Here is a 21,776-nt window from a genome sequence, read left to right on the forward strand (position 1 = left end):
GCTAAAATCCACTGCATTTTTCATGCCAGGGTTGCGAAAGCCCAGAAAAGTGTTTTTTTTATTGAGTTCATGGTGACATAAACTACAGCTATTGCTATTTGGTTTTTGATATTGAACAGATTGTGACAAACTCCGGCTGGTCGGGCCTACACAGTGCTCTGGTAGAGTGGAGATCCTCCACAGAGAGAGGTGGGGAACAGTGTGTGATGATTACTGGAGCCTTGAGAACGCCGATGTGGTGTGCAAAGAGTTAAACTGTGGGACAGCTCTCGAAGCCAAACGCAGGGCCTTCTTTGGAGAGGGAAAGGAGCAGATCTGGTTGGACGATGTTCAGTGTACCGGTCATGAGAGCGCCCTCACAAAGTGCCAACATAGAGAGTTTGGGGACAATAACTGTGGCCATGGTGAAGATGCTGGTGTTGTCTGTTCAGGTAAGATTGACTGTGAATTCCTTCACTCATCTCCATTTTATCTGCACCACCAAGCCCACCCAGAGACTCACTCATCATATCATGAGATATTTCATTCAAAGATATATTCATCAGGATATCACTCACTTTGATTAAATAACCTATAAGACACACTAATTCTACAAATATTAGACCCCAACCTGAAATCTTTCAGCTACGGTATGTGGCACTTATTTTAATTCCACTTTCCCACATAACCAAGTTTTATGAAAACTCCTAAACACTCTTCCCCTCTGCTCAAGCTAAAGAATGAAGGAAGGGAGGTCATGGGATCATGGACAGATTTCAGAGCTGTAAACAACTACAAACAAAACACTTACTTAGCAGTACCTGAAGTTGGACATGTCAACAAAAATGTAATACTTTGAGTGAGAAGAGTGTGTAAAAAAATTGAGAAAACATACATTTCTGTACTACAGAAGATGATAAGGGACACATAAAAACAACAACAACCAAAAAAATCATGTTCTGACTTTAGTTTCAGAATTCTAAACTCAACAAGTCATTTGATCTTTCACTCAAAGTCAGAGTCAGAATGATTCTGACTTTAGTGTCAGAATTCTGAGATGAAAGTCAGAATTTTGGGGGCTTTGCCATCACGGACACAGACCCTACAGCTCTGGAGACAGAAATACCTGTTGAAAGTGACAGAGGAAGAGAGAAGGAAGAGGAGAGAGAACAAAACTATAAGAGAGAGATGGACAGTTAGTAACATGCATTAATGGAATATGGATATGTGAGGAAGGAGAGGGGCAGCAGAACTATGGGACAGTCCTAATTATAAGCTTAATCAAAAAGGCTGGTTTGAAGCGCACTCTTAGACAAAGAGAGGGTGTCTGCTTCTCTAAGAAACTCAAGTCAGAATTCTGAGATTAAAAAATTAAAGTCACTATTCTGACTTAAATCTTAAAATGCTGAGGTTACAGTCAGAATTCTGGCTTTAATTTCAGAATTCTGCCTCTTTATGAGCTGTGTGTGAAACTCACGCATTTACTCACTCACTCATTCACAGGATCATGGTAAGCTACAGGCGTTTTCCATTTGGACATGCTAGCTTGCTGCTTGTTACACAGCAGAGTAGTGAGTGCAGAGTAAAGTGTTTAAAGGCATTATGGTGGAGCTGTAGACTGCTGGCTATTACATGAATACTGTGGCTGTAGCTGTGAAAACAAACTCTAAATTAACCATTATTGGCTCCTTAAAGTCATTTGTGTTTCTATAAGAATTGTGACGGTAATGATTTAGCTATAAGAAATGTTGTCAGGTCAGGTTGATTAAAAAAAAAAAAAAAAAAAAAAAATCAGAGTATTAATTGACATAAAATACCACAATGCCTTGCGTTGCTCACTTCTGCTCACATCTCGACCTCATTCTCCATTGTGGGTTTCAGACTGGTTTCATTCAAAAAATCCACCAGACTTTCCAGTGGAGAGTGAAGCTTGTTAGTCCGCATGTCCCCGCAGATGTCAGCATCATTTGTCTGATGTGTGCCTCGCTGTATTTAAAATGTAAAATGTGCATTATACCTAAATGTAGTGTAATTTGTTGTGTTTTCTACACCAGCCTAGCCTATACCTGATAGTTTCACTAAGTTGTAGGACTGTATTCATGTTCACTTTGCCTCCTGACGGTCACTGAATTTTCAGCTGAGGCTGTTACTGTCTCTTTTCAAAATACTATTACTTACTAACTTACAGTGCAAGTGTGCCTGCCAGCAAATAACGAACTAGGATATCTGCCAAACACAATATGCTGGCTATAGAACATGGTTTGCATCTATGACATGGTGTGTCCTGTTCATTTTCATGTGGCCCTAATGCTGTTCCATGCTATAGTACAATGAATTCTTGTGGACAGTTTTTTCATTGTAACTAACTTTTGTTTCATTTTCTATGAACACTGTTTACAGAGCATGTCAGACTGGTCAATGGGACTAATCGATGTGGTGGGAGAGTAGAAGTCAGCCATGAGGGCCATTGGAGAAAAGTGTGTAACAGTGACTGGGGCAAGGAAGCAGCTGAAATTACGTGTCGAGAGATTGGCTGTGGGACTCCTGATGCTCAGACTGCATCATCGTCCTTTGGTGTGGGAACCGAGCTCACTGGAGTCAAAACGAGATGTCATGGAAATGAGACTTCACTCTCACATTGCAGCCTTGTTGAAATCACTGGAGGATGTGTGGACGCTCACGTTGTCTGCTCAAGTATGTCATCCTCTTCTAAAAACGTCTTAAATGCTACCTGTTTTGCACTGAAAATACATAAATTGCCTTTAGGAAACACAATATGAAACACACATTTGCAATAGCTCAACAAGTAGCCTAATTTGGCAATAAATTTAGCAAGTTTGTGTCCAAATCTACATTATTTGACAATCTTCAATTCAAAACAAGCAACAAGACAAAGAGTCAGAGTGTACAAAGGAAGATCATTTAGATGTTTTGTTAAAAAAAAAAAAAAAAAAAAAAAACTTGCCCTAATATGTTGACTTTCTTCCCTGATAGACAGCAAACCACTAAGGCTGGTCAATGGGACTAATCGCTGCTCTGGTAGAGTGGAAATCTACCATGATGGACAGTGGGGAACTGTTTGCGATGACAGATGGGGCATGCAGGAGGCAGCAGTTACGTGTAGAGAGATGAACTGTGGGGCACCTCTGGCGGTCAAGTACAGGGGCCACTTTGGTCACGGCGAAGATCAGGTTTGGATGGATGATGTTGAATGTACTGGCAAAGAGAAATCGCTCACCCAGTGCCCACACAGAGGTTTTGGGGAGAATGACTGTGATCACAGTGAGGATGCTGGTGTTATATGCTCAGGTAATATAACTGCTATTCCAACTCTTACACTTGCCATTGCCGAGGTGTTGTTTTAGGCAGTAAAATAAGAGAACAACAGCACATGTTGTTGCCATATAGATGTTTAACCCCAAATTGAATCAAATCCTCACTGACACCTTATGAAGATGTCACTGATCCAGTTCAATGGGTTTAGCCAACCAAAGGGGCTATATTCAGTCCTCTTAAATTACCCCACAATGCAAGGTGCCAGACACATCCTCTTTAGTCCAGTCATTTTATGAAAAAACCTAGGACAAATTGCAAGAGAAACAAACTCAACTGAGTTTGTTTGTATCCTCAGTTTGTCCTAAGTGAGGGGAAAAAAGTCCCAAGAAATCCCATTGGTGGAAAATTTTGAAAATCACCTATTTATGGCCACATATTACCAAAAAACACTGTTTTTAACACACAGGGAAAGGAGTTCAACATTTTACTTTCAGATATCACTATAAAAATTCACAAGTTGATTACACACACAAAGACAAGAAAAAAAGTCAATTACAAGTTCTTTGAATTATTCTGTTTACACATGCATATCAAACATCTGACTTGATATGCGCTAATAAGGAATACAAGGAATAAATGCCAGAACAGATATTTAAACAGTGAATTAAAAGTTTACTATATACATATAGTAAACTTTTAATTCACTGTTATATAGTAACCTTTTAATTCAAGGTTACTTTATATATAGTAACTTTTTAATTCACTGTTTAAATGTCTCTTCTGGCATTTATTCCTTCTATTCCTTATTAGCGCATATCAAATCAGATAATGCATATGCAGATATGCATGTGAAAACAGAATAATTCAAAGAACTTGTAATTGACTTTTTTTCTTGTCTTTGTGTGTGTAATCAACTTGTGAATTTTTATAGTGATATCTGAAAGTAAAATTTTGAACCCCTTTCCCCTGTGTGTTAAAAACAGTGTTTTTTGGTAATTTGTGGTCATAAATAGGTGATTTTCAAAACTTTCCACCAATGGGATTTCTTGGGACTTTTTTCCCTCACTCAGGACAAACTGAGGATACAAAATCAGTTGAGTTTGCTTCTTTTGCAATTTGTCCTAGGTTGACCCCAATTTTGGCCTAAAATTACTGGACTACTTATCTTGTTTGTTAACATTACCACTAACATTATTGCATTCACAAATTCTGACAGTGGCACTAGATGAAAGATCATGTGGTCAATAAAGCAAAAAGCAAAAAGAATGAAAGCAAAACAAAACATATGTAAATGTTGAAATTAAACTTTTCCTTGATCATTTATTTTTGTTGCTTCCCTCTTTCTGATCTCCCCTCTCGTCGGTTTCCAGATACACTCAGACTGGTCAATGGGACTGACCTTTGCTCTGGTAGAGTGGAGGTTCACATTGATGGCCAATGGGGAAAAGTCTGTGCAAGTCAGTGGACCACAAAAGAGGCTGAGTTGGTATGTAAAGAGTTGGACTGTGGGAAACCGCGCAATGATCCAGACAGGTCCCACTTTGGTCAAAACAAAGGGCTAAGAGCGTATACAAGTACATGCACGGGCAGTGAGACCTCTCTCGGACAGTGCACGTTTCACCCCAGTGAAGGCTGCGAAGATGCTGTTGTTTCATGTTCAGGCAAGACAAATGTCTCTTTTTATCTACTGGGCCATCATACATACTGAACATACAGTTATCATTCAAAAATGTAAATGAATGAAAACATGAATGAACTCTTTGGTTTTTACTATACTTACGTGTAATGATTATGAAGCATTAGAAGATCTGTTAACATTAGAAGGTCTTTCCTCAGGTAATCCACAGATCAAACTGGTCAATGGCACTGACCAGTGTTCTGGTAGAGTGGAGATTCATCATGACGGTCAGTGGGGAACAGTGTGCGATGATCATTGGGACATCAGAGATGCTCAGGTGGTGTGCAAAGAATTGGACTGTGGAACGGCTCTGGCAGCTAAACCTTTGGCCTACTTTGGTAAAGGCGTTGGAGAAATCTGGTTGGATGATGTTGAGTGTTTTGGTAATGAGACCTCCCTTCTGCATTGCCAAAAGTCCACATTTGGAGATAACAACTGTGGCCATAGTGAGGATGCTGGTGTGGTGTGTTCATGTAAGCCAACCATTTCTTATCTTAAATGTCTGTGATGTCGTGTTCACTAATTTTTATTTGCATGTACAGACTGACTAGATTTCAAATAATGTCCTAGTGGCTGGTGGCTGAGAAAAACACAAGGCACACAGAAGATGCTAGGTGCACCACAAGGGGGTAGAGAAGAGATGAGTTTTGACTGTCTGTGATGAAAAATTAGGTGGACAGCAGCTGGATTGCATGACAACAGAATTTGTTACTGATTAGCTGCCCACTGTGTTTTCCGCACTGCTTCTCCCCAAAAATCAAAGTATTTTCAAATATTTTCAGCCCGTGCTTTGCGATTCTCCAAACTGAAAGAGAATTAGGAGCCAGATTACTCCACTGAAATACATGGAGCACAAATCTCCAAAGTGACTTGTCTCCCCTCTCAGATGCTTCAGACAAGTACAATAATCTTTAACTCTCAGGTCAAAAAAATTTAATAAAAGTTGAGTGCACTGATAGGATGCACATGAATACACATAGCTGCAGTAACACTTACGAATGAACTGGCTGCAAGTGCACCGTGTCTTTACCAACAGCCACTGGGGATTCACTTTTGTAAGTCATTTTTTTGTGAATTTTCAGAGCATCTGGGATAGTTTTAAATCACTATTTTGAGTCATTGTTAAGGTTTGTTTTTTGGCATTAAAAGTTGATAATATAGTAGTTTTCATGGCAATATATTAACCCTTTGGCGCGTAGTGGTCACTACAGTGGACAGCTGTTTAAAAGTCATTTTCTCCTAAATGCAATGGTTTCTATGGTGGGATTGCATATCAGCTGTTAGAATGCTCTCTGCTGCTCCGCCCAATTGAGGTTTATGCAGAGACTGTCAATTCTTGTCGCTGAAAACATATTAATACTAGTATCATGACATGGTAATACCAGTCCTGCATCCTTAAAGAAAAGTGTTCATGCCCTAAGAAGAGTAAAAACACATAAGAAAAAAAAATCTTGACTCAGGCTTTCATAATTCATGCATCAAAGGGTTAATCAGAATATCCTACACATATAATGTTTGAATTAACCACTTAACTGTACATATCTCTCAATCATACAGCATCAAATTTGGACGCTAAAATATGTTGCCTGTCCTGTCTCCTTTGATTTTTAGCTTCTCTTCGACTCATCAATGGGTCTGACCACTGCTCAGGCAGGCTGGAGGTCAACCATGGTGGTTACTGGTACCCAGTGTTTAACGTTAACTGGGGAAGACATGAAGCTCAGGTGGTGTGCAGAGAGATGAGTTGTGGAGACCCTGTCATGGCCTCAGGATCATTTGGTCAAGGCAGTGCGCAGAGAGGGTATATCATCGCGTGTGGTGGTATGGAGAGCTCTCTCTCACAGTGCTCACTGAGGGAATTTGTCAAGAACAGCAACAATCCTGTCGGAGATGCAGCTGTTACTTGTACAGGTACAACTTAGGAAGTCTCCAGGAGGGTGGAGCTTGTTGAGGACTGTATGTACTAAGCCAGATAACTGCACTCTCAGCTCCACTAAATAATTTATTATACTGTAGCCAACATTTTCACCAAACAGGTCTTTGTCAAGGCTTTGTATGCTGGACACAATTGTCAGGAATATGTTTAAATAAATGTAGGTCAGATGAACTAGAGATACTAATTTGCCCCTAGTTGCAAATGTGTGTATAAATGTGTCTGTCTGTGCATCTGCCCTGCAGTCTATTCAGGAGCATTTCTGACAATTATGTTCAAGATACTTTGGCATAGACCTACTTGGTTGGAACATCGAAACACTATAATAACTTATTTAGCGCAGCTGAGGGTTATCTTACTCATCTTACTATGCATTCATCATTACCAGCATCCCAAATGTGTTTACTTTCATACAAGGACTGCATGTACTAACATGTGTCAACTTTAATTTCCAGGTAATGTCAAGCTGGTCAATGGGTCAAATAGTTGCTCTGGAAGAGTGGAGTTCTACCATAACGGACAGTGGGGGACTGTGTGTAGCAGTTCCTGGGATGTGTCTGATGCAATGGTGGTGTGTAGACAACTGAACTGTGGGAGGGCTCACAAAATCAACCACGATGGCTTCTTTGGCTACGGCAGTGGAAACATCTGGGTCGATGAGACAGAATGCAATGGTCAAGAGTCCTTACTCACTCAGTGTCCACAGAGACAACATGGACACAACACTTGCAACAGCACTTCAATTGCTGGTGTTATTTGTTCAGGTAACAAAAAATTCCGAACAAGACAGAGCTGACCAAAGTAATTTTGCTTGTTAGTTCAAGGTAAAAGGTGGACATTCCTGCAATAATCTTTTGATTTATTTTTATTCTATCGTATCGTATGTAATGTGTAATTTCTTGCCGTGACAGAGAGTTTGGAGGTACGGCTGGTCAACAGTGCTGATCACTGCTCTGGTCGAGTAGAGGTCCACCATGCCGGTCAGTGGGGAACAGTGTGTGAGAGAGACTGGAGCCTGAATAAAGCTGAGATGATATGTAGTCTGCTGGAGTGTGGACATGCTGTAAGTGCCCCTGGTGGTGCCCACTTTGGTCAAGGCAGTGGGGCAATATGGGAGGCTAGCGAGTCATGCTTTGCCAATGAGACGTCTTTCCAGCAGTGCTTAGTGAAAGGATTACACAGGGCAAGCTGTGGCCATGAAGAGGACGCGAGCGTCGTCTGTGCAGGTAAAGATGTTGGCCTCTTGGCCCTTGGCCTATCTATCTAGAAATGAAGGAATCTCTGTGTCTCTGTTTTGTCTTTCTGTCTTCCAATTTTCTCTGCAACCGTTCATCCAATGTACTTGATGGGTGTGTTTCTGAGGACGCAAGGGAATGTAGTGTCAGCTTTGAAGTTGATTGGATGAGCGGTTGTATAGTTCAGTGGAGGGCAGTTCAGTGCAGACAGGGGAGGGGCAGTGCAGGAAGGCATGCTCTCACGGGGGAGGGCAGGGACTTTTTTCAAAAATGTTCCCCCTGTGAAATATTTTTCCAGCCAACTACGCCCTGTCCAGTACAAAAAAGGTAGACAAAAACCCTCCATGCAGAGGTCCAACCAGCTCCAACAGTGTCTGAAACGACGACCTGATACTGAGAATATTTTGTTGTTTCTGTTTTTGCTTCTTTTTCTCTTTTTCCTCCTTATTTTCAGCTGTATCACTGCTACGTTTCAACCACTAATCCATTTTCTGTATATTTTTGTCTTGGCTTCCTGGTCAGAGTGACAAACGTCCACGGCAGCAGATTTAAAAAACAAACACACACATTTGACTCTTTCAGGAAACCAGGAGGGAAAACTGAAGATAAAATGTGCTTTATCAAACTTAGATTTACATTTTTTTGCTAAACATATTATGCATAAACTGATATTTTTTAAATTAACAATTAACAACAACAATTAAATTAACAAAAAAAAAAAAAAATCTCACATATCCCCTGCAATACTCCAATTTCCCCCTAGGGATACCCGTACCCCCATTTGAGAACCACTGGTCAAGTACACACAGCAGGAAACACACATGCAAACGCTTGCAAACACATATGCAGACACACATGCATGCACACACACGCATACACACAAGCACTAATGTGTTCTGTCTGACTGTCCATCAGTTTTCTTGATAACCGTTCATCCGATCGACTTCGCACTTTGAGGGTGTATTACTGAGGACCCAAGGAAGTGCAATGTTGAGTGTTAAATTGTTTGGATGAGCAAAATTCCACAAAGCTGGCCCATTCCAAAGAGGCATTTTTGCACTGGTGTACACATTTTCAAAATTCCTACATGCACTTGAGCATACAATAGGCCTATGATACTGTTAGCACCTGATTCTTTTGTTGAAAGCCCAAGAACAAACCAGAGTCAATCTTCAGCTCTCAGATGCAATATTTATTATGGTCACATATAAAGTAAGGCAGCGCTGGGCTCAGAGTGACAGAGCTGTCGCAGGATCTCAGTCAGAAAGAGCCCCGATATCAGGAAATGATACATATTTATGTTCTTGGGCTTGGGCCTGCCCTGTACATAGGTTGGACTTAAACGCAACCGAGAATAATTGGCCAGTTACCGGACATGGACAGGCCAACCACTGTCCACACCTTGTTTCTAGAATGTGTGATGCTAGTGTGTGTATGTTGACTGGGCGTGTATCTAATGCAACAGACCTAACTAACAAGATAAAGAAGGTACATCTGGCTCCTGTATTATCTGTTCTCTGTTATGCAGAGCCCGCTCCAAGCGGTCAAGCTGTCCTGAACTACTTGATACATTGGATAATACAAGAGACATTGAGCTATAAGGTCAATTATAACAGTACCTTTTTTTATTAGTTCCACTATTGCATTCTTGTTGCATGTGGGTTTGAAATGAAAAGGAAAATGTGTTGTGAAATGAAGAAAATAACTTTAGACATTTTACTCAATCATCCATTTTAATGTAGTCACATTCCACATTGTCAGTTTACCGTAAAAAAAAAAAAAAAAAGAAAAAAAAAAAGAAACATAGGCAAACCAGACCACCCCTGATGCTTGAGGGGAATTCTGTTAACACACACACAAACATCTACACCGTAGCCTAATAGCTCATGGTACGCTACTGTCTAAACTGTATTACGATCACAGTTACAGCTTCTGAGTGACATAATGACATGACATGACAGTGACAGTGACATGACATCAAGCTAGTTGCTAAATCGGGTTATGGTCTCAGTAAATACTGTGACTACATAAACTGAAAGTAAAATCCTTGTCATCCAAACTAAAAGTATAAACTGTTTAATCTCTACATCAATATATTCATACAAGCCTGAACAGCCTTGATATATTCACACAAGCAAAGTTACACACTAAACAAGCTGAAATTAAATAGCATACTGCCTCTCATCTCTCTGATGGGCTAGCTACAGCCAAGAGCACAACTCAGGGTTATATAAAAATTATTACTTGGGATTCATACGCATGCGCATTTCAGAAATTGTGGGGTCAGTCAGTCAGTTAGGGATGTCTTTGCCAGCCCAACTGGGCAGCAAATTTTTGCTTAACAGACCTTTTTTCACAGCAGCCATTTTGACATGAAATAGCAAGGTATACATAAATGTCACTTGATGACATTAATTAGGTATAGCAAAGTCTTTCCATTGAACCAGCATGCACAAAAGCAGAGCTATTGTACTCTATTAACCTAAATGGACCGGAGCCTTAATTAATGTCATTATAAATGCCTGTGCATGTCAAAATGTCAAAAAAAAAAAAAAAAAAAAGAAAAAGAAAGAAAGAAAACATCCCTTATTCCCTGTTCTCATTTACTGACATTAGAATCTATTTTCCACATTTAGAATATATGCAGGGGCCAAGCTTTACCTTTGAAAATACAATGTAAAATGTAACATTCACTTGATACCCGACAGAGATTGGTCACACAGCATTTCTGCATTTTAGTTGAAACTTTTTATTTAACTAATTTATTAATTTACTTATTTTATATCCAGCACCACTTCGGCTTGTCAGTGGGATGACTGAATGCTCTGGTAGAGTGGAGATCTTCCATAACAGTCAGTGGGGAACAGTGTGTGATGATGAATGGGAAATTACCAACGCAGAGGTGGTGTGCAAACAGCTCGGCTGTGGCCATGCTGTTGCTGCTCCTTCCAGTGCTCACTTCGGGAGAGGCAGTGGTCCAATATGGCTGGATAATGTGGAGTGCACAGGCCAAGAGACTGCACTCACACAATGTACACATAATGGATTTGGAGAAAATAACTGTGGCCATGGTGAAGATGCCAGTGTTATTTGTTTAGGTAAGAAGTATGGTTAATGTTGGATTCCTGAATGAATTTATGCTGACCATAAAATTGGTATTGGATGGAACTTAGATTGTCAGAATGATATAACAAATTTAGCACAACGATTTGTCTGTCTTAGGTGCTCTACCAAAGCCCCAGATCACTGTGAGTCCTGCTCCAGAGGTAAACTGGGGTGAGAGAGTTGAAATCATCTGCACCATGATCATGGACCACTTGGGTGGGACGTTCACTTTGAAAAAGACCCCAGGCACATTCAAAATGGAAAAATACTCAGATAATGAAGCTGCAACCTTCATCATTCCTAGAGTGGATTTCAGCGATAAGGGGTCATACCACTGTGAATATCAGAAGAGATTAGCCACTCAGAACATCCACTTCCCTGAAGGGGATTCGGCTGAGCTGTCTGTCAGAGGTCCAAATTTTGTCCTTTGTTTTCTTAACAATATATAATTATTGAAATTTTACTTGGGCATGATTGCAGGCTGGTTTCAGTATCTATACTGTGTGAAGATGCTTAAGTCTGTTTGTGTTCCTCAGTGACGCTGGAGAAGCCAAGCATCTCCCTGACATCTCCTCATGCAATGGTGATCTTCAGCCCTGATAATATAGAGGTCACTAAGGGCAGCCGTTTCTCCATCACCTGCTCTATTCATTCCCGTTATCCTGGAGGCTTCTTCTATTTGACAATGTCTAACATGAGCACTACTGAACCTAAGCCAGCGTTTGGCCACTCGATCTTCTTTTTGGCTTACTTTGACTTTCCTGCAGTAGAGTATAAACACCAGGGCGAGTACAGCTGCATCTACGGTGTTAACATCTCTACAGAGTCCTTCTGCTCTCCTCCTTCTAAAACACTCCAAGTCACAGTAATCAGTAAGACCCAGAACTCACCAATACCTTGGAGATTTAATTATATATTTCAAGTAAATATTTTGTGTCTGTTTCTCTTCTTTATCATTGTCATAACTCTCACATGATCTCTCAATCTCAACAGCATCCTCGGCTTCTTCCATCGTCACAGGAGTTCTGGTTGGCCTACTGCTGCTTCTGCTCCTGGCACTCATCTCTTACCTAGTCTGGAGGAGGACAGGACAGAGTGCTCGTGAGTGACACATAGTGCCGAACATGGCCATCTCCTGTTGGTTCACTGTCACATAATGTGATTAGATTCTACACACACACACACACACACACACACACAAATAATAAATAAAACAACAAAAAGGTGGATTTTATACAACAGTGTATTAGGGCCACTGTAGGGATTAAATAAAAATACAGAGCCGGGTGGGGGGTGGGAGGTAACATTCTGAGAAAAAAACTGAAATTTTGTAAATTTATGAAAAAACTCTGTTCTCTGAAAACTTCTGAGATTATGAAGTGGTAAATTTCTCATAAATTTACCACTTCATAATCTCAGAAGTTTTTTTCCTCATAATTCTTGTAAGTTTACCACTTTAATGCAGGAAATTATGAGTTTTTTACCCCCTCCCATAATTCTTTTACCCCTACCACAGCCCTAATACGCCTTCATAATTTTACCCGTGCTTCATTTTAGCACAAAACTCAGTTGCTCTACACCCAAATGACTCAGTAATATTTTACACACTTGCCAGGTACCATGGTAAGGTTCAGCAGCAGAGTTGGAGAAGTAATGGCACAAAACACAGAAGACAAAGGAGATGGAGCACTTGGTGGAAGGTAGGTAAAAAAAAAAATGGGAAGTTGCCTGAAATTCATTTTTAAGATGTACATGTTTTAGTTGAGATCAGAAATATTATCTCAAAGACCTGCTGGGCACCTAGTCTTATCACTGGGAACATGTTTAACGAAGTGTTCTCAAATGGTTTCTTATCATCCTCAGGGACTACAATTCCCTAGTGAACGAGCATGGAAACAGCAGCAGCCCAGAAGATAAGGGCACTGATGCTGATCCCAGTAACTCTGTTGAGAGAAATGCCACTGAAGACTTGAGTGGGCGAGTGTGCTACGAGCTTGAACCTCTTATCCTGTCATAAGAACTAAAAGGATGAGTCTGTGTGCAACTTATGTCATGAAAAGAAATACAAGTACATATGTGCACTTCATCTCAAGTGAAAGCGATGTTGACATCAGGGATATAGTTGCATATTTCACATTCTTATTTTGTATCCTTTAGCTGCTATATATATTGCCTTAAAAGATGAAAAACTAGTTATTAGACCACAGATATTGGAAACATAAATGTGCAACTATGTAGAACGTATTAATCCTGAAACTATAATCTGTGTGCTTTATGGAAACTTTTTGTTGTAATGTTTAAACTTTATTTGAGTATGATATGATGATAATGATATAAACCAAAATCACAAGGAAGGAGGGAAGGAGAGAGCAGTGGCTTTGCAAAGTGTTTACATACAATTTTGTTGCTTCTCTTGATTCTGACTGTGATAATATCTAAGGATAAGGTTGGATAAAATTGCCTTGACAGTGCATGTTCAACTGATATGCACAATGTCAGCGTAAACAGCAGCATAATCCCCTCTTGTGATACTTATTTGCTTATAGTACTTATTTTAAGCTTCTGAAAGGGCTAATCCCAGATAGCTAGCACTATTTATCTGAGGTAGATAAATGAATTGCTTTGTTTAGAAATAGTTTAGAAATAATAATGATGGCGAATCTGAAAAATTAGAAAGAATCAGACCTATTTTGACCTTCTTCTCAGTGATGAACCTAACAAATAATTTGGATTTCCACAGACTGAGCCAAACAGAAAGCCATTGAACTGTACATCACGTGTGGGGGTGCAGGAAGTAGGACCCAAATGCAGGAGCATGCAGGCAAGGCTTGAGGAGCTAAAATATTTAATAATGAACTCAAAACACTAGGACAATGGAAGCGCTAGGAAACACTTGTAACTGTTGGAACAAAGGATTCAGGGCTGAAACACAACTCAGGACAGGTATGAGCACTGGGAGGGGCAAACAAGACTGAGTAACAAGACACAGGTGAAAACACTAATGATTGGATACAGCAGGGCAAAGGAAACCACACCAAACACAAGGAAAACCCAGCATGAACACAACTCAGAGAACACAAACACCGAATCTGGGGGGTAACACAAAAGACCAAGAATACACAAGTCCAGAAAGTCCAAAATAAAGTCCAGAATACAGAACCATGATACCATAGATAGTGCACTTATCTGTATGAGGCAATGAATCATGATAGCAAACACCTGCAGTGCGCATTGCACACTCGTGTTACTTTGCATAAGGTGACTACACCATGTATGAAAATATTCTGAAAATGTCAACCAATAAATTTGCATTTCTCACAATTGTGTGCAGCATGGCACAGTCGCTTTCATTTCATATGTGTTTTGATGTTACCAGCACAGTGCCCAAGATACAATATCTCAGCATGAGAGATTGCTGTGATATAGCATGACACGGGTAATCCTAAACCTGCCGCCAGCACCCTGGATTCTTCAAATTCTCCCTCTCTCTGTGTGTATATATCTAGCAAACCTGCAGTCCCTTACATGTTCACAGAGTGCTACAGTGATGCACTAATAAGCAAAGTGAAGTTTGCTTGCCAGGATTATTCTGAGGGCTTTATTGTTAAAACATGCCAGTTGTGGTGTATTTCTCGTCCGTGTCCAGTAACCCTGAGGTAGAGTATGCAATCACCTGCTCGCTTGTTCTGAATACTCGTGTCAGTAACATGAAATACTTGTCAGGTAGGCTACTAGTGTTTAAGGGATGTTGACTTCAGTACATCATACTCTGTACGACAGCAATAATAATGGCAATTTGCAGCTATTAAATATAAGTTTATCTATACTGACAGTATACAGAATATACAATGGCATATTAGGGCTATTTTAGGGGAAGAAATTATGTAGTGGTGGGAGGGTGGTGGGTTGGGTTAGGGTTAACCCTACCCCTAACCCTAACTTGCAATATTAAAGTTGTAAATTTATGAGAAAAACACACAAATTTATAAGAAAAAAACTCAAAAATCCCAAGATTATAAAGTCACAAATTTAAAACTTGAATTTAAAACAAATTTAAAAACTCCTCCCAGAATTTTTTTTCATTTTTTTCTCATAAATTTGAATTTTCTCAGAACATTACCCCCCTTATCCTAGCTCAATTTTTTTTTCTACCTTCAATGGCACTAATATGCCATCCTATACTGTCTATACTGTCAGTGTAGATACATCTGTATTTTATAGCTGCTAATTGTTAAGAACAGGACTGACTTTCATTACACTGTTGCTTTTCCCATCTTATATAATGGGCTCACAGGAGCAACTGAGATGAAATTGTTTTCTCTACCCTGAATGGGAAAATGAACTTGCCATGTATTGCTATCCAGATAAAGAAACACCAACAAAAAATTTTCTACATCCTGGATTCCAAGAAAATCCCCTACATGAGGACATCGCTGGCAATGAGAAAGCCAAGGAGGAGATGAGGACGAAGGCACAGAACCCGACTGCACTGCCCCCTCAGATGGGCTGTCCCCTCACACAGGGACAGCTACTGTGGAGTAAGCCACACAGTAAAATGATCATACAACCTCTTTTGACAACATGACAGACAGGTTGGAGGGCTGAGCACTAGCTCTGTAAGAAATAAATAACTGGAGAAAACAATATATGGAGATTACTTAATATACAACAACTTGAAATGTGTCGAGCAGATATGGGCGATTTATACTGAAGTGGTGCAAATTGGAGGTTGGCAATTTTTTGAAAATGGCCCCATAAATATCTCTCACCATACCTACAATGATAAATACAGACTAACAGGACACTCAAATTCCATACCATAGAATTTTCTGGAATTTTGTTCCTTTCCCAAAATTTGTCACTATTGAAACATAGCTGGTAGTCCCTTTGCCTGGTGTCATTTATCATTATCATCATTATTATTATATTAGTGTTATTATTATTGTTACCTCATACCCTTTTTTCTGCTGTGTTTTGGGTCTTTTGTGGTTTTCCCCTTATCTCAGCTCCTGATTTGACTTGAATTTTGTATCTCCCTTGTTTGGCTTTTCTGTCCTGCTCTCTGATTATTCTGCTTTGCTGGGTCTGTCAAAGCACTTTTAAACTCTATTTAAAGGTACTACATAAATAAACGCTTATTATTATTATTATTATTATTATCATTATTATTATTATTATTATTATTATTATTGTTGTTGTTGTTGTTACAAATATTAATATCATCATTATAAAAATGATTCTTTGTGTCTTGGGCTAGATCATAAAATGATCTTAATAAGCATCTAAAATACGATCATTTGATTGTTGTTTGCACCGATTCGGTCCAATCGCCCACATCCATATTTACTGGAGCCTGCCCTACACGATCTGACATCAGTGAAGTTGGCTCACACTAAACTCCGTCAGCTTCGCTCAAACCCTAGCAGGCAGAAGACTAGACACCATGTACATGAGCGGGTGGGTCCTGCTGATGTTAAAGCGCTGACGCGGAATGATGACGTCCTCTTTCCCCGCTGTTCGAGAGGAGGTTTGGGTGAGTTTCCTCATCTCGCTTTGTAATCTACCATATTTCTCTAACATCTCCTCCTTTACAACCACCACGGTCACGTATCTGCACTGTATGATAACTCTTCCTTCATATCTGCTTCATATTGCAGAATTTAAGTCCACCATCCATCGTTAATCTACAATGGCCGAGGAAGGGTGAGTCCGGCGACACTGACTATGTGCTAACTAGCAGCGTCTGCGTGCACACGGGAGCGTTACACTGCCAGTATGACAGTATGGAGCCTGGTAGTGAGGGACACAGCACGCTGAGGTCACAGCCTGTCAGTTAGTTGGTGTTCGGCTGTAGGTGAGCCTGTCGGCAGCCCTCGGCTCGGCTGACCGGCCGCGGCCGAGCAGCGCAGCCGCAGGTCAGCTGAGGATGAGCGGCGTGAGCTCCGCATGTGGAGCCGGATCCCGGGAGGGGACGGAGCTGGTCCACGCTCCAGTTTAGGACTTGATACTGGCTGTTTGTGTGGCGCGGGCCAGTCCATGTGGACTCAGCAGGAGGCTTTCTCAGTTAACGACTTCATGAAATGGACTCTTATTGTGATGTATTTCCTGTTGGAACAGGATGTTTGGCAGGGAAAGATCATCCACATATGGAAAGCAATAGCATATCAGTTTAGGGGAGTTTTACTTGAAGTGATAGTTGGATGAGAAAGGATGCTTCAAGATTTTTATTTAGAACTCATTTACAGCCACTAGTGCAGGGTGATGTCTCTGTTTAAGATGCTCAGTTTTTCAGGAAGGTGGGAGGTCATTACATGGGGACTTGGAATGGAAATTGAGCTGCTGCTCCATCAAAAGTAGCACGCAGACAGTGGAGCCATGAGACGCTCGGTGAAAAATTCTAGCTTGGACATCGTTTAACTGGAATACGAAACTTGTATCAACTTAAAGAACTTGAAACAGGTGAATGCTGAGATATGAATTAATGAATCAGTGTCCCAGCCTCTTAGGTAGTGTCAGGTTGTACAGCAGTGCTAACACATGATCCAGGGCCCCTTTTCTTCTCTAGCTGGTCACAGTGATGGAAGGGATGGAGCAGAATACTCATCTAGTTTATCAGCAGCGGATTATTCCTGATTCCAGTCTCCATTTCAGTATTTTTGTTGACATCTTTGCTTTTGGCACTGCATGCAGAAGACTCTTGACTCTCGACTGTGCCAAAATGACTCATGGTTGAGATGAAATGTGAATAAACAAAATGTCAGTTACACTGAGGCGACAGGTCTGTTGATTGCAGGGACAGCTTGGGCGAATTTGAGCACTCGGCTTCAGATCCAGGCATGTTTATCATCAACATGTGAAGAAGTGTATTCTGAATCTGATCCACATTTTAACTGAAAACAGGCCTTATTGAGATGGACTACTCAGCTGATGGTTGGGACCATCCACTGACTAGCTGACTTTGGAAAAAAGACTTCATCAGAGTGTGGATACCCGACCTGAAATTATGGTTAGGTTCAGTCACATCGACGTTATTTTAGTGAAAAATGATGGCCTGCTGTCTCCTTGGCAACTTCCTGTATAGTGCTGGTGTTCACGCAACGACGCTGAAGGCAACATGTAGGATATTTCGGGCGGTAAACGTAACCTGGCAAAGTAGGACGAGCAAAATCTTGGGCTTGGTTGGATTTGGACACGGAAGCCAGGGTTCAGGTTGGGCTTGGTTACTATGCTGCCATCTTGGTTCAGACAGATATGTGGCCCGATTCGTACTCAGCTTCACATCTCCATTTGACTTAGCTGCACAGGAGCAGGGTGACATTTTAAAGTGGGCAAGCTCTCTGGTATAAATGATGATTTGTCAGTCTTTAGTCGGATACCCCTTCACTCTACAATGAGTGAGATCCGCTCTCTGACATGCTGGAAGCTTGCCTACTTTTAACACAGCCATTTGCCCACACCATGCAATCTCTCACTGTTTTTTTTTTTTTTTTTTTTTTCCCCTTTTATCCTCTGTCAACAGCATCGCTGCCGGAGGTGTGATGGATGTCAACACCGCTCTTCCCGATGTGCTCAAGACCGCACTGATCCACGATGGCCTGGCCCGTGGTATCCGCGAGGCCGCCAAGGCTCTGGACAAGTATGTTACACTTCTTTTTTTTTTTTTTTTTTACTCTTATTTAAGTCTGTTCTCAAAAGTTCTCATGTACAAGTTGTACATCGCTGATGATATCTTGGCTCCCTCTACTGAATTTGGTGAGGAAGACTGCCATTGTTACCCAATTTTTGTCTGAGATGTAACATCAGGTGGTGGAAATGAAGCGGCAGGCGACCTTTTTCCTCAGTTAATTCAATGCTTGTGTGGCCTTCAGGCGCCAGGCCCACCTCTGTGTCCTTGCGGCCAACTGCGACGAGCCCATGTACGTCAAGCTGGTGGAGGCCCTCTGCGCTGAGCATCAGATCAACTTGATCAAGGTAATGAGCCAGTTGAAGATGGGACCAGGCATGTGGGACTCAGATGATTCCTTATGTCCTTAATACAGTGAATAGGAACAGTGAAAATCCTCTGAAGAGGCTCGATCATGTTAGGAAGCCAGACGTCATTATGCTTTGAAAATGGAGTCAGAAATTCAAATTCCTACATGCCTACACCTTTGCTGTATCAGTGATGATAATTTGGCTCCCTCTACTGAATACTATGAGGAGACTGCCATTGTTACCCAATTTGTGTCTGAGATACAGCCAGTGGGACCAGTGTGCACTATTCAGCCTCCTGGCCCATCTGATAAGCTTTGAATGTTGGGCTGAGTGTGTTTGCTGCCGCTGAGTTGTCCATGCTCACAATACTTCACTTTGTGGGAACAGTTTGCTTAAGGCCATCTTTTGATTTGATTTTAAAGTAAGGGCAGAGAACCCAGTTTGTGGATTTTTGTAATGGGTCTGCCCCTTGGAACTCTACTGCACCACCTTGTTCACTTTCATCACATTTGCATTTGAGTATTTGAAAAGAACAAAATAAAACCTGAATAAGTTGACATATTGTAGTTGAAAGGAGCTGAAATGCAGGTATGACTGGGTTATGCTGTATTTTCTCTCTTGGGAGTCTTGACATGTTTCATTTGGAATGTTGCATTAATATGCATGTAAACACTCTTGACTCTGTCAGGTTGATGACAACAAGAAGCTCGGTGAGTGGGTCGGTCTGTGCAAGATTGACCGGGAGGGCAAACCCCGCAAGGTGGTGGGCTGCAGCTGTGTCGTCATCAAGGTAAATGCTTTCAGCTGAACTGTTGAAGGACTATCAGTGTTTTTGTGTTTATTGTAATATCTGCAAAAAGTATAACCATCAGGTTTACACTAATCTTTTCCTAAAGCAAACAGTCAATTTTAGAGCTCCAATAACTTTTTATTCAGCCATTGGTTTCCAGTCATTCCACTACGATATATAAAAGAACTTTCAGAGACTCCAAACTTTCTCCACAGCAGTATTCCATCACCTTAATAAAGTCGTCCACATTAGTTTTCCTAAAAGCAGCAGCACTGCTGTGTTTCGATGACTTGAAATTGGGGTGGAGTGAAACGCTACGTCCACCACAAAATAGTCCCCAGGGAAACATTTGCTTTATACAGCCAAATATCAGTTGCATGTTTTATGAATGCAGAAGAGTTTTGTGTCTGGTTCAATCCTGTATGTTTTTCAAAATAGTTTGTTGCCATGTAAAATGGGGGTAAATTGTAGTAAATGTTAGACTATCGCTGTTATTTGTCTCTACCTGAGGGGTGTTCCACAAAGCAGGATAGCAAGTTAGCCAGATAACTATTCAAAAAAAAAAGTCACTGAACATCTTAAATTGTCTATTAGCATTATCATCCAGGATGACTGGATCATTATTCTGAACCCAACATTCAACCCTCAGATCACTGCCACCACGTGTAGCATAATCTTTCAGATATGTGGCTAACGTTCTAACCCTGGTGTGTGGCATGCCCTCCTGCTTCGCTGTCACATCCACATCACTAATGACCGGTTGTGTAAAAATCTTCATCGTTCATCCTGACAGTTTTGTCATATCAGCGTTTCGGGTCAAAAATTGAAATTTTTGAGAAAAATTGAGTGATTGATTTTGGCCATGTTACCAGCCCTCCTCGGTTCTGTGGAATAATGTGAGTTGCATGATGCAGCTGAACCGTTAAAACATTTCTAATGTCCAGACTACACGCAGCAGCACGTTACTGCTTGATAGGCAAGTGTTAAAATGTGAAAGCAAGTTACAGTAATAACAGCTCTCACACCACAGCCTGACAGTCAAGCCAAGTTAACTATGGGGACTAAATACAAATGTCAATCACAAGCTTCTTGTATCCAAGGTCACAAGCAGTTTGCTGTCTGTTGTAATGTTCTCAGCTGGGTGTGGTTGTGCTGAAGAAGTGGCCCAGCTGAAAATCATGTCATTAACATTTCGACCAGCAAAGTTCAATGACAACTTTTCCATTAATTGCAAAGGTTGATGGAGAGTAAAACAATAAAGCGGCATGAAGAGGCTGATTTGGAAAGTGAAGTTGAAGTAGAAAGGTTTTTCAGCGCCTGTTAAAATGTTGTAGGTTGAAGGTGACTGGTGTACATGTTGATGTGCTGATGTAGTTGTGCCAGGCAGGTGCAGCTGCTGTGCCTGGTGCCATGCAGCTGCTGTGCATCAACCCTGGCTAGATTGACTGCCAGGGCACGAGCCCCTTCATCTGTCTGTGGTGTGTGGGGTCCCATCGAACGGCTACATGATCTCAGCAATACTTTTTTTTTTTTTTTTTTTTTTTTTTTTAATAGGTCTCTGTAATTGTAAGACTTGTATAGTTTGTTTTCCTGGCTAAGCCCTGATCTAGTCTTTGTCCTAGTCTAACGAGCTTTTTCTGTTTGCAGGATTATGGCAAGGAGTCTCAAGCAAAAGACGTGATTGAGGAATACTTCAAAGCCAAGAAATGAGGTGTCAATAAAATGTGGAAATGAAGCTGCTGTGTTTGGTGTTTCTTTTGTGCCGGGTTTATGTAATACTAATAACTTGGTCTGAATTATAACTAT

At 40.9% G+C, this 21,776-nt stretch overlaps 1 protein-coding gene, 2 non-coding genes and 1 pseudogene across 3 annotated transcripts; all 4 read left to right on the forward strand.

The window, feature by feature from the left end:
- Positions 1-344: 344 nt before the first annotated feature.
- Positions 345-13,223, forward strand: LOC115355907 (uncharacterized; annotated as a pseudogene).
- A 3,405-nt stretch (positions 13,224-16,628) lies between these two features.
- On the forward strand, positions 16,629-21,705 carry rps12 (ribosomal protein S12). Its single transcript, XM_030047194.1, has 6 exons — positions 16,629-16,739; positions 16,864-16,909; positions 18,726-18,842; positions 19,075-19,177; positions 19,869-19,970; positions 21,618-21,705. The coding sequence occupies exons 2-6, from the start codon at positions 16,896-16,898 to the stop codon at positions 21,678-21,680; spliced, it is 399 nt and encodes a 132-aa protein (XP_029903054.1). The 5' UTR covers positions 16,629-16,739; positions 16,864-16,895; the 3' UTR covers positions 21,681-21,705.
- LOC115356712 (small nucleolar RNA SNORD100) lies at positions 18,919-19,002 on the forward strand. The gene has a single exon (XR_003927992.1). It is a non-coding gene; the product is annotated as a small nucleolar RNA SNORD100 (small nucleolar RNA).
- LOC115356713 (small nucleolar RNA SNORD100) lies at positions 19,361-19,443 on the forward strand. Its single transcript, XR_003927993.1, has one exon. It is a non-coding gene; the product is annotated as a small nucleolar RNA SNORD100 (small nucleolar RNA).
- Positions 21,706-21,776: the final 71 nt, after the last annotated feature.

Source organism: Myripristis murdjan, chromosome 24, assembly GCF_902150065.1.
Source record: "Myripristis murdjan chromosome 24, fMyrMur1.1, whole genome shotgun sequence".
Taxonomy (NCBI): domain Eukaryota; kingdom Metazoa; phylum Chordata; class Actinopteri; order Holocentriformes; family Holocentridae; genus Myripristis; species Myripristis murdjan.